The 14,703-nt window shown below is 45.4% G+C and overlaps 1 protein-coding gene across 1 annotated transcript in view; it reads left to right on the plus strand.

Moving 5' to 3' along the window:
- The window catches only part of Hmt-1 (ABC transporter ATP-binding protein/permease Hmt-1), a 119,884-nt gene that overhangs the window by 25,259 nt on the left and 79,922 nt on the right, over nucleotides 1–14,703 (plus strand). Inside the window, exons 4-6 of the mRNA XM_075886251.1 lie at nucleotides 8,059–8,203; nucleotides 10,569–10,758; nucleotides 12,697–12,783. Coding sequence (XP_075742366.1) covers nucleotides 8,059–8,203; nucleotides 10,569–10,758; nucleotides 12,697–12,783 — 422 coding nt within the window. The remainder of the gene's footprint in view (nucleotides 1–8,058; nucleotides 8,204–10,568; nucleotides 10,759–12,696; nucleotides 12,784–14,703) is intronic.

The raw sequence follows: 14,703 nt of genomic DNA on the forward strand, positions 1-14,703 counted from the left end.
CAGATGTTTAGTGTCAGTTTGCTCTGTGTTTACTGTTTTTTTTCCGTGTTTCGTTTCATCTACCGCGAAGGGAGCTGTGTGTGACCTTGAGTGTCAGTGCTGGCTGGAAGAGAGAGACGAAGGACGCTTTGCGCCTACGCTCGCGCAGCTGTCGGCGGTGTGTGTGCGTGCGTGTGTATGTGCGTGACGCTTCATTGCGAGCCCGCGAAGAGTGCGTCATGGCTGCCCTCCATCGACATCGACACTGGAGGTGCTGGGGGGCATTGACCCTCTGACGTCAGACCATCTGGCTGTGCTCTGCTCTCGGCCGCCGTCGAAGAAGCCCTGCTGCCTTTCCCACCATGGCTCCTGCGCGAGGCCAGCTGAAAGCAGCTATATGCTGCCGGCCAACGCCAGGGCGCCTCGCGGCCAATTTTGGTTCAGCCTCCCTGACCACTGGAGAGGCACGGCTTCGCGCAACGTCCCAGCTTCATCATCGAGCCAGAAATGCGGGGCCTCCGAAGAACAGCCGAGGCAGCGTTCGTCGAACTCGCGGCTTATCAAGAGCAGCAGCGAGCCATCAGTGAGCCCCCCCTTCCGGTACCTCTGACCTCGCACTCGGGCATCGCACCCAGCGGACACTGTCACGCCCTTCCGCCCCTCCGCGCAGTGGACACTATCCCCCTTCAGCACCACGAACACTTGTCCCACTTTTCTGTGCTCCCTTCCGCAGTTATCTTTATAGTGTCATGTGTTTATTTTGTTATTTATGTTTTGTTTCTTCTTTCTAATCATTTTTTTTTAGCAGCAGTAGCAGGGCTGGACTGAGGTTAGCTGTCGCTCATAGCAGTGTCATTCTAACTGCATGGGTGACGTCCGGCTGCCTTTTGCAGACTGGTAAAGGGCAAATTTAGGAGAGGGGGATGTGGGAATTGAGGCTAGCCCGCTGCCTTTGCGCGGGCTTTGCCGCCTTTTCTGCCATTCTCATGTCCCGACATGTCTGCCCTCCTTTGCTGTCTGCCGTGGTGGGAGAGCGGAGTGACGTTTAACTCCCTCACCTGGAAGCGGATGTTGACTGTGGCGCCGCGCGCGGGGACTCCCGAGAGGTTTTCGCGCGCTGCGTCAGGAGCGGACAGTATTCTCCGGGACAGCAAACGGTGAGCCACGCAATTTTTTTCGTCCGTCGACTCCCGTCAGTCGAGGCTCGTCGGACTTCGCTGACGGCGCCTCGCGCCCGATGCGAACGCTCACCTTTTGTTGCCCCGCTGCGTACGCACGGCCGAAGGGCGGTACAGTGTCCTAGTGCGTGGCCTCGCTACGCCGACCCGTCTCCCCTCGAAGGCAACGCGAGCGCCTTTGCCCTCGCTCGAGCAACCGGGCCTTTGTCCCGGTGTCTCCGTGGATCACCTTTACCGCGGAGACGTGCTCGTGGCACCCTGTGTATTACTTTATTTATTTATTTATTTATTTAGCAATACTGCTAGCCCCAACATGGGGCCATAGCAGAGTGGGTGTACATAGTACAACAAAATCAACAGTACAATACTGCAGTCAACACAGAACAAAGCACTTCAAACAACATAAAAAATGTTTCACGAAGAAAAAAAAAACACTAGTCAGATATAAATTTTTCAAATGCCTCGATACTGTCTGTTTCAATAATTTTGCTGTCAAGCTCATTCCATTCTTTGGCAGTGCGCGGAAAAAAGGAATACTTGAAAGTATTATTATTGGGCTGGAAAGGAACGACAGTGTGTTTATGACGTTGTCTGGTAGAGTAACCGGAAGAGAACTTTAAGTATTCACCTGTGTTACTATTTATTCGACCATTAACTATCTTAAAGAAGAACAACAAACGAGAAATTCTATTTCTTTCTGAAGTCCGTTTGAATCCCGCTTTGGCAACTAATTCAGAGACTGATGTTGGGCCGTATTTCTTGAAAATAAATCGGACAGCCTTGTTTTGGATTCTATCTAGTTTATGGATATTGACATTGGTGTAAGGATCCCAGATAATGTTTCCATAATCCAAAATGGGTTGGATAAGAGATTTGTACGCCAGAATTTTAGTGTCGTATGATGAATAGCGAAGAGAACGTCTCAAAAAATGTAATTTCATCATTGCATTATTAGATATGTAGTCGATATGTCGATCCCAGTGGAGGTTGCTACATATATGCAAGCCTAGATACTTGTACTCTGTTACTCGATTTAGGATGTTTCCATCAGCTGTATAATTGTAAACAAGGGGACACTTCTTATTTGTTATCGACATGGCCACACTTTTTTGATAGTTTACACACATTTGCCAAGAATTACACCACTTCATGAGTTTCTCAATTTCTGTGTTAAGCTTAACTTGGTCTTCAACTGTGTGAATAAGTGAATACAACGCACAATCATCTGCATATAATCGTATTTTAACCCTGCAATTATCAACAATATCATTTATGAACACCAAAAACAACAACGGGCCAAGCACGGAGCCCTGGGGAACCCCTGAGCCAACAGGTAACATGTTTGATGGAGTGTCTTTAAAAACAACGTATTGCTGCCGGGATGTTAGATACGATTGAATCCAGCTACACAGTTTCCTGTTTTTTAATAATGTGTTCAGTTTAATGAGCAATTTAGAATGGGAAATCTTGTCAAATGCTTTAGCAAAATCTAAAAAAATTACGTCTATCTGTTTTCTCTCATTAATAGCTGCGGCGAAGTCATGTGTCATTTCAACCAGTTGAGTTACAGTAGAAAAGCCGTGACGGAACCCATGTTGCATTGGTGTTAATATTGAGTAATTTTCCAAGAAAAGCGTAATATGCTTATGAATAAGATGCTCGAGAATTTTACAACACGTGCATGTTAAAGCTATAGGTCGATAGTTAGAAATAAGCTGCTTATCGCCATTTTTAAACAGTGGTTTTATCTTGGAAATTCTCCAGTCATCAGGCAAAGTACCCGTCGAAAGGGATGTACGGTAAATAATTAACAAAAATTTAGATGACCACTCAGCGTATCGTTTAAGGAATGCATTAGGTATATTATCGGGTCCATATGACTTTTTCACATCTAGATTAAGCAAGAGGTTAAATATTCCACTTTCTGTTATTTCCAAATCTTCAATCGGAGGTAATGTCTGGAATTTGTCAAATAAGGGTATGCTACCATTATCTTTGGAAAAAACGGATTCAAAGTGGGTGTTGAACGCATCAGAAATCTTAGCAGCATCGGATGTGAAATCATTGCCTATGTTAAATGTATTAGTACTTGAGGACTTCGGTGTGATGGTCCTCCAAAACTTAGCTGGTGCCTCCTTTACCAGCGTGCTCAAACGAATGTTATAGAAGTTGAAACGTTCCTGCTTCATCTTTTTCTTAAGTTCACGAGAGAGCATTGCCACTTCAGCGATACGTTTTTGACTACTGTTCTTCTTAATTTGTTTCCTTGCACGGTTTAGTTTTCTTTTAATGTGAATGCTATCACGCGTTATCCAAGGATTCGCAGAATTGATTTTTCGATACTTGACTGGTACAAAGAGCTGAATGCAGGCGTGAATTGTATTTTTGAATTTCAGCCATAATGAATTGACGTCATACTCTTCAGTGATCATACTACTGCAAAGTTCATCGTAGGCTATTTCCAGTCTGTCTAATATCGACGTATCATCAGCAGCTGAGAAGTCAGGAAAATGAGATACGTTAAAGATGGGTTTCTGCAGTAATGAAGAGAACTCTATTAAAACACATTTATGGTCGGAAATTCCCTCAACTATTTCACATTTCGAATCACCACGAATACTTGAACTAACAAAAACAAGGTCAAGCACAGATTTACTAGTTCCGTGAACACGTGTGAAGTCTTTAACAAGTTGGGTTAAACCAAATTGAAATGCAATATCAATTAATGCTTCATTATTATTTGCGTCGCTTCTGTCAGCCGAAAGAGTGTTCCAGTTAATGCCGGGGAGGTTAAAATCACCACACAAAATAAATTTATTGTTATCAGTTGTATTGCAATCAATGTACTTTCTAAGATTCTCTAGTACTTCTAAATCACTCGCTGGTGGTCGGTATACAACACCAACAATCACATTTTGGCCCTCATGAAACAGCTTACAGAAGAGTGCTTCAACGTCTACAGCATCAGACATTCTGGCCACGTTCAAATTTTTCTTGAAGAGAAGGGCAACTCCCCCACCACGAGAGTTGCGATCACGACGATAAACATAAAAATTTGGGGGAGTGAATTCGTTATCATAAACACCACTGTGCAGCCAGGTTTCAGTAAGCGCGATAACATCAGGCTCATGAATTGCCACCAAGTGTTCAAGATCAAGACCCTTATTCACTATGCTTCGACAGTTCACATTAAGCAGCTTTAAGGAATTGCAACCGGTTGTTCGTCATGTATGATGGCGTTTAGGAACACGAACTATAGAACCACTGGTTTCGTCCCACATGTAAAGAACATCATTAATGGACACTTTGTCGAAGATAAGCCTCACTCGCTGTTTGTTTTTTCTATATTCTGCGGTGCAGTCCCACAATTTTGATCTAATATTTCTCACTTTCTGAGAAAAGTCTTCTGTGACATAGTAGTTTGATCCCTTGAGCTTAGCGCAGTTTTTTAGAATTGTAAGTTTTTCACGGAAGTCAAGTAATTTCACGATGACAGGCCGCGTTTTATCAGGCCGTTTACTACCAAGTCTGTGACATCTTTCTATTCCTGATATAGTAAGGCCGAGCTGGTCGAGCAAAAAAGTTTGAGTTACGCTCTCCCGTAATGATGCAGGAGTTTCGCTAGCAGGTTCATCAAAACCGTGAATAATAATGTTGTTACGACGACTGCGATTTTCTAGATCATCAATTTTATCCACCATAGCAACAACCATTTTTTGCAGATTGCTAACTTCGAATTCAACGGCTTCCAGTTTGCCTTGCGTCAAGGATAAATTGGCAAGAGACGATTCCAACGAATCAAGCCTACCCTTACATTCGGTTAGTGTGTCAGATAATGTTTTCTGCGCAGCACTGAAGTCATTCATGCGCTTGATAATTGCTTTCTGTCCTGTTAGAACATTGAGTATCAGGTCGCGATCACTTAAACCGGAGAGCGATGCTTTGAACTCGGTTACCCCTTCATCACTATCAGAATCAGGCCCCGGATTTTGCTCGACATCCCCACATTGTACAATCAAGTCAACAAAAACGCACAAAATGGAACAAACATCATTTAGCACATGTGGGCAAGGTAGCAGCACTAAGCAAACATTATTACTACGAACACACTTGGCATTGGGCAGATAACTAACCTGCACAAGAAAGAAGACGTGCTCGTTCAGCATTGCTGTCAACGTGCTGCCACGTTGCCCACTGAAGTGCCAGAGGGACGTCGGCCGGTATAAGTAGCTGTCAAGTCGTGACGTCACTCCGAAGGAAACGCTGTAATCAGTAGCTTCCACACGCTCATACTGCATCGGCTCGATGAAATCGCAGATTGTCGAAACAGTGAATGCGTCGTTTTCCTCTCGAGCTGCGGCAGCTGGCGATTCCAACCGGATGGAAGCATTTTCCACGGCAAGCGCATGCTCACCAAAGGCGACAGTCAAAATCTGCACAAGAAAGAAGACGTGCTCGTTCAGCATTGCTGTCAACGTGCTGCCACGTTGCCCACTGAAGTGCCAGAGGGACGTCGGCCGGTATAAGTAGCTGTCAAGTCGTGACGTCACTCCGAAGGAAACGCTGTAATCAGTAGCTTCCACACGCTCATACTGCATCGGCTCGATGAAATCGCAGATTGTCGAAACAGTGAATGCGTCGTTTTCCTCTCGAGCTGCGGCAGCTGGCGATTCCAACCGGATGGAAGCATTTTCCACGGCAAGCGCATGCTCACCAAAGGCGACAGTCAAAATCTGCACAAGAAAGAAGACGTGCTCGTTCAGCATTGCTGTCAACGTGCTGCCACGTTGCCCACTCTGCCACGTTGCCACTCTGCCACGTGCTGCCACGTTGCCCACGTTGCCCACTTTGTGCCCGTGGCGTGGATAAGCCTATTTGCTTTCCCGCCGCGCCTTTTTTGCAACGGGCTGTACTGTGTTTGGTGTTGCCACAATAAAGTGTTGCGACTTTGAGCAGTATCGTGTCCTCGCCACGGCGACGGTTAACGCGTGCCCTGCGGCTCGCTAAGACCGGACCCACGCTGGTGGCGGTACTCCTTCGGGATACGTGTACACCACAACGTTGAAGACTGGCTGAACCAATACGATCGAGTCGCCGTCGCCAACGAGTGGGACGAGCACCGGAAACTGCGGTATGTCTATATCTCCTGGAGGGTTCAGCGCGTATTTGGTTTGAGAACCACGAGGCTGCTCTGACAACCTGGCTGGTGTTTTGCACTTGGCTGCGGAACACGTATGGTTGCGCCGACCGGAAAGAACAAGCAGAACATCTTCTCAATTCTCGCAATCAAAGACCAAATGAAAGCGTGGCCATGTTCGTTGAGGAGATGTCTCGCCTGTTCCGTCGAGCTGATTCTGCAATGACGGAAGACAAAACGGTATGCTTTCTGATGTGGGGTGTCAAGGAGCAGCTGCTTGCAGGACTTGTACGAAACCCACCAGCTACCGTGGTGAAATTCCGCCATGAAGCAACAACAATGGAGCAAATGCTAAGACAGCGGTCTTCGCAGTATGAGTGGTCTGACAACCTTGCATGTCTGTCAGCACCCTTTGCAACACCCGACGCCACGAGCGTGAGAGACTTTGCTGAGCTAGTCCGTAGCATTGTACACGACGAGCTGCAAAAGCTTCGTGCAGTGCCTTCACAGCCTCAAGTGGCTGCTCTGACTGACATCGTCCGTGAAGAGGTTGTTACAAAGCAGTAACGAAGTCCTTGGGCCGGATGCCCCAAGCGTGCCTTCCCATCATCTCGGACATTCTGTGTGGGGGCGGGTTGTCACCTGCACCGGCTCTGTTTGTCTCGGCTGTGCGCTTTGCCTGCGGGGCAGTGGCTACGGGCGGGCCCCTCTGGAATGTGCGGAAGGCCGGTTGTGTGCTACAGGAGGGACTGCCGTGAATTTCTCCTGCGTGGTCGCTTCCGAGTCCCCGCGCGTGTGCCACGTGCACCTGCCACGTGTGTGAAGGGACACTTACTTGTGTTGTGCTTTCCATGAGTGGTTGGTTCCCCGAAGAGACATTCCGCCTATATCTTCGGAACTGCACGGCGAGGCAGCGGGAGCAGCCCGCCAGAAGAAAACAGGAGAGTGTCGCGAGAAGAGTCGTCGTTCGGACGTTACTCTCCAACATGTTGCAAATAAACGTCTTGTTAAGTTTTCCTTTACGCCTGTCCCTCTGCCTCAGCTCTCGAGGGTTCTGAACGTCCCCGTGGCCTGCGGAATGACGACCACCACCCAGCTCCATGCTACCTACTGGGTCGGCTGCGGCCACCGACGCGGCTCGTAACAAGGTGCAGCAGCTGGTACGACCATTAGTGCCGCCTTCACCCGAAGCTACTCTGCTAACGTATGCAAAGCTGTACGCACTCCCTATGGCCCCGTCGCGGTGGTCTAGTGGCTAGTGCTCTCGGCTGCTGACTCACACGTTATGGGATGGAATTCTGGCTGCGGCGGCTGCATTTTCAGTGGAGGCGAAAATGCTGTAGGCCCAGTGTGCTTAGAATCGGGTCTACGTTAAAGAACACCAGGTGGTCAATATTTCGGAAGCCCTCCACTGTGGCATCTCTCATAATCATATGGTAGTTTTGGGATGTTAAACCCCACATGTTAATCAGTCCATTAATCAATCAGCCTTTGTGAAGTGGTCGAGCATCTGTCACTGCTGTGGGAGGGAGACTGTGGCTGCCTCTTGAGATTTATCTGTAAGATAGCTACAACAATATTTCCGCCCGGATGCTTAGCAGAATGGAGCTTCAAATTTCTTGAGAGGGCAGGCACCTCATTGAAATCAATAAATTGGGAGCCTGGGACGGCCAGACATAAAAAAAAGTAATGCAACTTCTGTCTCTCTACAATGTTTTTTAATATACACCGGTGTCTGACTGTGCTACCCTTGCTCTTTCCCAGGCGCAAGGACATAGCCGACGTGGCCTTTTTTGCGGCACGCTTCGTCCTCTCTCTGTTGGTGTTTGGCATTGGCCTCAAGGGTCCCTCGGTGCCAAGTGCCCAAGACTACTTCCTCTACTCAAGGGGTCACATTCAAGAGACGCAGGTATCGTATTGTCATGGCATCACGCACTGTGTCTACTGGCTTTCTAATGTGACTAGCACTTTATTAGTGTTTGTTTATGCCAACACTTTGGTTATGAGTAACGTGCCTACCTTCCTAGCAGCGAAATTCAAGGCACACTAACCCTGGAGGGGGGGGGGGGGGGGGCACTGGTATGAAGTTAACTACAATAATTTATTTTTTTAACTGATAGAGAGAAATTTTCTCTCTTGCAATATATGTTCATCTCTGTCCCAGGGAAATTGAGTAATTGATACAAGTTCAAGTTTAAAAACATAGCTGTGCAAACAATGCTGTTTGATATGCTCTGTCATAAAAAGTTGTCAAAATCAAAGCAAAAACTTAGAAAATCAATATATACTCAATGGCTTTGGCTTAGTTTCTATTAGAACTCTGCGAATATCAAAATTTTGGGTACGAAGTGAATTCGAATATTGAAGTGTGTGCGAATTGAATAGAATATTTTTCAAATATTTCTTGAATATTTTTAAAATACTTTGAAGTGAAGCTGCAGAGAAAAAAAGTTGGAGAGGATTTCTAAGCATATTTTTCTAAGACAGCTACATGACAGTGTTTTTTTTTTTGGCTATGTTGTAGAAGTGCTGACAGGGGAAGTGGGGTGTCATAGTTGTCTTGTCAAGAATAGGGTAATGCAGAGGCCGAATTGTATTTATGTTCATCATTTGGTGCAACTGAAGTGTTGCCGACTACACTTTACATGTGAATTGCAAAGGTGTGATTTCCTCAGCCTCTCCTCTTTCAACTTTTGTAGAAGCCCAACAGATGAGGTGGACAAGGGTGCACTCAGTTCGAGTCCCGAGTTACAAGTCTGCCTCATTTCAGCTGACATCAATGTATTAGAACATCTGAAATTTTGAATGATAAAACTCTTTGGCATTCGATTTTCGTACTTCCTGCCGAAATTTCAGGTCTAAAACAGCATCAATCGAGCCCGCACCTCTGCCACATCAATCATCTCTATGTTGGGACAAGCGCTTTCTTGAGTCAATACACTTGCGACAGTAGCAAAGATTGAAAGGCAGCTTTGCCGCAATACGAGGGTGCGTTGGAGTGAAGCATATTGAAAATCTGAAGGGGCTATGTCAGTTGGTCGTTGACTGTATTTGTTTTCGGGAAGTTAGAATAGTTTAAATAGTGAAATTTACTGCAAATCGAATTGAATAGCAAACAATTTGAGATTTAAATATTCGTACACCACTAGTTTTTATACTTGCGTATAAATTGCCTAACAAATACAATACCTCCCTGGTGCTTTCTTGAAGTCATATTTACGTAGCTGGTGCTGCAGAAGCAGTCGTCGCGACATGAACCCTGCAGCAGCCTGATTTTCTCAGAAGCTTTGAGGGCTTGCAGCTAACACAACCTCAAACAGGGCGGCCACAGGCAGCTGAACCCAAGGCGCTGCCGAGAAATAGTTATAAAGTGCGTAATGCAAAGCATTCTTGGAGATTTTCATATGTTTTGTGGGCTGCTGTACGGTAGGCCCATTGTGGGACAGCCCCACAATGTCCGGGTTGTCTGGTCCCCCTGTTCATAAGTAGTCACCAAATATGAAGGCTCAGCTGTGCATGATAATCTAATGATAAGTTCCGAACAGCAATTGTTCTAGTAGTTTACATGAAGCGAGAAAATTGTCTAAAGAGCTCCAACTTTCTCTTTTTCCTTCCCTTTTTGTAATTTTTTTCTTTGCCATAGTACGGGCTGTTTTTAAGCCTTCGGCATTATAATGCACTGCCTATACCTGTATCGTCTCTGCAGAACTATCTACTAAATCAATAAGAACATCAGTTGATAGAAATTATGGGCTAACCCCTCTGCTTGAAGGGAAGAAAAATGTAGGAGAAAGTGTTGAATATAAAGTTTATTTAATGTGTGCATGGGGCTTATCGGAATCTCCAGTATTGCAGTTGGTACTGAAAACTGCTTCTTTGTGTCATAAGCATACTCAGGTCCCTTCAAAAATACCTATCTAGGTACACAACACGACATGTGCTTTAAAACCGAAAGTCAAAATAATTGGTGGCATGGCTGCTTGCCCACTACACCGTATTGTGGCAAACTTCAATTCTTGAGTACTGTAGTCCATGTCCCGCTGTCTAAATTTTGTATAGAAGAGCGCACATCAAGTAAAAACAGGGACTGCCGTGGTCATGTCTTGCGACGGTCAGCAGGTGTGTAAATATTGCCTCGCAACAGCACTGTGTTACTGACAGTTCTTTAGTCAGCTCTTCATGTGGTGCCAGAGGTACATCTTACCATGCACAGTTCATCCCCCATTAAAGTTTTGTTACATTGTCTGCCAGCTTTATTGCCTTGCCTGTTGCAGCCGCTTTTGGATGAGGAAGGTGCCAGCCGTAGCGCATTCCGGGGCTTCAAGAACAAAGTGCGTTTGCTGCTTCCCTTCCTATGGCCCCGGCGCAGTCGTTGGTTGCAGTTTGTGGTTCTGCTCTGCATTGTGCTGCTCGTGTCGGGCCGAGTCGTCAACCTCTTCATCCCCATGCTCAACCGCCAAGTTGGTCTGTACCTTATTTCTTGCCTCGCCTTTCTGCAAAAACTTCACGTTTATAGTTACGCACACCGCATATTCATTCAGATTGCTTAACGAAATTGCACCTCTCGGTCTGCATAACTTTTTAGAGCACCTGACATCTTTGGCCACTTCGTTCTTTGTTTTTGTTATACCTGAGTTTTGCCAGTGGTTGCATAGCCTGCTGGGCTTGCAGTGGTTACAGAACTAAGTGGCAACATGCAGCCAGCATTATTCAGTGGAACTGTCACACAGCGCAATAAGTTTGAATACAACTAGTGTAAGCAGCCAGAACCACCTGAAGAGCAGCCCAACAATAGAGCCAAAGGGTGAAGGAGATGACAGTGCTCACAGTATGTCAGTCTACGTGTGTGTGACCTGCACCACATAAGATTGTCTATCTGGGAAATTCGAATGCTCCTGGAATGTGCGAAACGTAGCAGGGAGTCCTATCAACGACTAAAGACTTAGTATTGTTGACGATGGGGCAAGGGGCTGCTATCTAAGATGGGTACTGGCACAATGTTTAAAACCATATATGAATATGTTGAAGGCTACGTTTGCCACTGATATGCTGTCCAAGGTACCTATGTGTGCCAGGTTTCCTTTGAAAATGCTATGGAAGGCGGAAATTTTCTGTGGGCCAAAAAAATGACTATATTTTCAGTGTGCTGCGTCTGTTTGCTTTAGAAGCAAGTCACCTGTTTGTAATGGCTGGTCCGGTCCCATTAAAGCTAGTGCATTGTTTATTTATTGTGTGTGCAGGTAATGAAGACAGTGAAGTTTGATAAAAACGTGGCTGATTTTTCCTTTTAGTAATCAGTGTAATACGAAAGTGAAGCGTGTCTTCAGAGAGGTAGTTGAACATTTATTGTGCTTTATTTCACCACAAGGGCGAAGGAATGAATGCTACAGCAACAAATTGCAAACTCACACGAAGAATGGTGAGCAGCTTGAAACTTGCAGCGCGTACCTCATGCAGAAAGCAGGCACGAAATGAACATACACAGGACGAGCGCGGACCAACAGCTGTCACAGCTCTGCACTTACAGCTCACTGTCGCAACTCTTACTTCTTCGTGTGTGAGCAGCATGCCTCTTTCGTAAACATAGCGGCGGCAGAGAGTGAAGTGACCTTTGTGCTCTCCCGAACCACGAGTCTTATAAGCGCGCACAGGAGAGACCACGCTCTGTGGAGGCGGCGCTCATCGAAACGCGAGAGGCACAGCGCCCAACGCTACCCGATGCGAGCTCATCGTGCCACCTTGCTATGGATGACAAAAATGCGCTGAACTTTCGGAGCTCTGACAACCGCCAAATGGTATATGGTGTATATAAATTGATCGCCATTAGCACTTTTGATAGTGTATGCTATGCTAAGTGGTGTAGTAGCTAGCGCCACGTGCTGAGGATGGAGAGGTCGCTGGTTCGACACGAGATAACTTTTCCTGCTGACCTTTTTCTTTACAATCTCTTAGCATATATTTTACTAAGTTATATCCATGACGGAAATACGTCAGCAGAGCTGTGGTGGACCTCGGCAAAAAACACTTTCGCGTTAAATGATGTGGAAAGCCATCAGATTTCACAGTATAGCTTAAAGAACAGTTGACTCAAAACAAACAAGAAAATCACTCTTGCTTATAAATAATAGCTTCCAACGACCAAAATGCAATGTCTAACACTGCAAAATGATGCCTTATAACAACCGACTTAGATGCTCCACACGTGACCAAACTTTACATGTCACTTGAACGCTAGTGCTAGTAGGCACAATGTGCCCGAACATAGAATAGACATGACCCGAAGTTTCTACACATGGGGGTACGTGTTGGTCTTTTATTTGTCTGCCTAATGTTTTTTTTAGTTAGCTAAGTTAAGAGGTCTTAGATCAGCACACAGTGTGTTTTCGTTTAACTTGTGTGCAGTCAACATGCTGGCAGCTCAAGGCACAATCACCTTCCCATGGCAGGACATCCTGCTCTACGTGTTCCTTTGGTGCCTGCAAGGGCAGGGTGAGTGTTACACATGCCACATTTGTTACACCTGTTGAGAGGATGTTACCAGACAAAGCATAACTTCTCATAGAGAATTAGAAAGTGAGGCCTTTGATGCAGGCCTTTGGAGTGTAAAAAATATAAGTTTTTCAGCGTTACAAAAGTGTTAGTGCCAAGTGTTATGCTGCTGGACTTTGCGCTTGTAAGGGTTATGTTCCCAAAATTCAGTGTCGCTCTTGCATGCGGCATTTTATGATGAATGCTTGAGCTTACATAAGTGTGTTCCATTGTGCTTACTTATTCAAAAAGGTATGTCTTATGAACAGGTTTGCTTTAGATAATTTCCTCCATGAAAGTTGAGAAATGTAAAGGCTGTGTCATGCAGAAATGCAAATTAGGCATTGCAAAATGTGGTATACTTTTTTGCATTGTTTTACTGCACTCTTTCTTATGCTTGTGCAAATGTTGAAATGCTTCGAATATTTGAAGGAATAATGCAGTATTATTATTCGCTTTGAATCGAATTTAAGTTATTGAAAGTTTTGAATTATTCAAAATGAACAAATATTGTCGAACCCCACTACAACGAAACTGACGGGGCGTGAAAATAATTTTGCTGAAGAAAAAATTTTATTGTAGTGAAATAGAAAAAAGTATTGCTGATCTGAGCTAGCAAAACAAAGGAACGTTTATTCTCAAAATTAAAAAAATGTCCGCTGCTTCCTATTCTTTCCCAGCAGCGTCACGACATGATTCTCACCCATGCATAGCGAGGCCATGGTGAAAAGCATGCTGAAACAACGCCTAAAACAGCTTTCGTGAACGTACCGAACAGTTCCACTGACACGTTAACACCAGCAGCTGTGCGTCGTCAAAATTATCTGACAATGCCGAGATGGAGGCAGGGTATCGTGGAGCAGCGACTTTTGCATTATTCTATGCCATTCTTATCATCCATCACTCGCGGCTAGCTGATTTTTTTTATAATGCGGACGAGCAGCTACTCTGATTAGTTACCACAGTGGCGAAGCGCAAACATAATGATAAGCATCGGAATCGGAAAAAGCATCATGCCGCAGTTGTACCCAGCATGACAATAAATATAGCGCGAGAACAGAACGACGACACAGAGACAAGAAGGACACGAAGGACTTGTCTCTGTGTCTTTGTTCTGTTCTCGCCCTATAACTATCGTCATGTTATACCAACTAGCCCAAGCTGCCACACTTTTAAATGCACCCAACAGCAGCGAGAAGGAAACCATGAACTGAGCGACTGAGCTATGGTGGCTAGAATTGGGAGGTGACGCCAACGGGAGCTCGGAGCCGCTCCTTCGTTTTGAGCTGCGCGGCGGTGGCGCTGTCGATGGAATGGTGATGCTAGCTACGCGCGCTGCGCCTTGAGCGCGCGAATCTTTTAAAGATAAATTGGTAATTCAGATAACTCACTGTGACGATGGCTGATAGAATGCCATTTCAAGCATTAAAAGAAATTGGCTGCCGCTGCGAGACTTCTGTGACGTCAAATCTGCGTAACTAAAAGCTTTCGTTCGCATATACCTGCAGTGTTTTGGAGTGCAAGGCGACGGCTTTCTTAAAAAAAAATATTACCCAAGTTCTGGGGGAGGAAAATAAAACAAATATTTATTGGACATCATATTATTAGTAATATCTATTGCGCATTATAGAATACAGGATAAAATAATGAAAAAATACGCACATTTACATACTCTCGGGAGTAGTTAAAAACATTGAAACATTGCACACAGACAGCGCATTGCTTGGCACTAAGTAATGAGAGGCATACAATCACTTTCCACTCGGCAAAAAAAAAAACCCAATAGAGCTTAAGGTTACAATATCAAACTCAGAGCACAGGTCTAAGCTTCAGCAACTTCATTCTTTCCTGCTTAGCGTTTCGCTTGCTGTTCTGAGCTAT

The sequence above is a fragment of the Rhipicephalus microplus genome, chromosome 1, assembly GCF_043290135.1.
Source record: "Rhipicephalus microplus isolate Deutch F79 chromosome 1, USDA_Rmic, whole genome shotgun sequence".
NCBI lineage: Eukaryota > Metazoa > Arthropoda > Arachnida > Ixodida > Ixodidae > Rhipicephalus > Rhipicephalus microplus.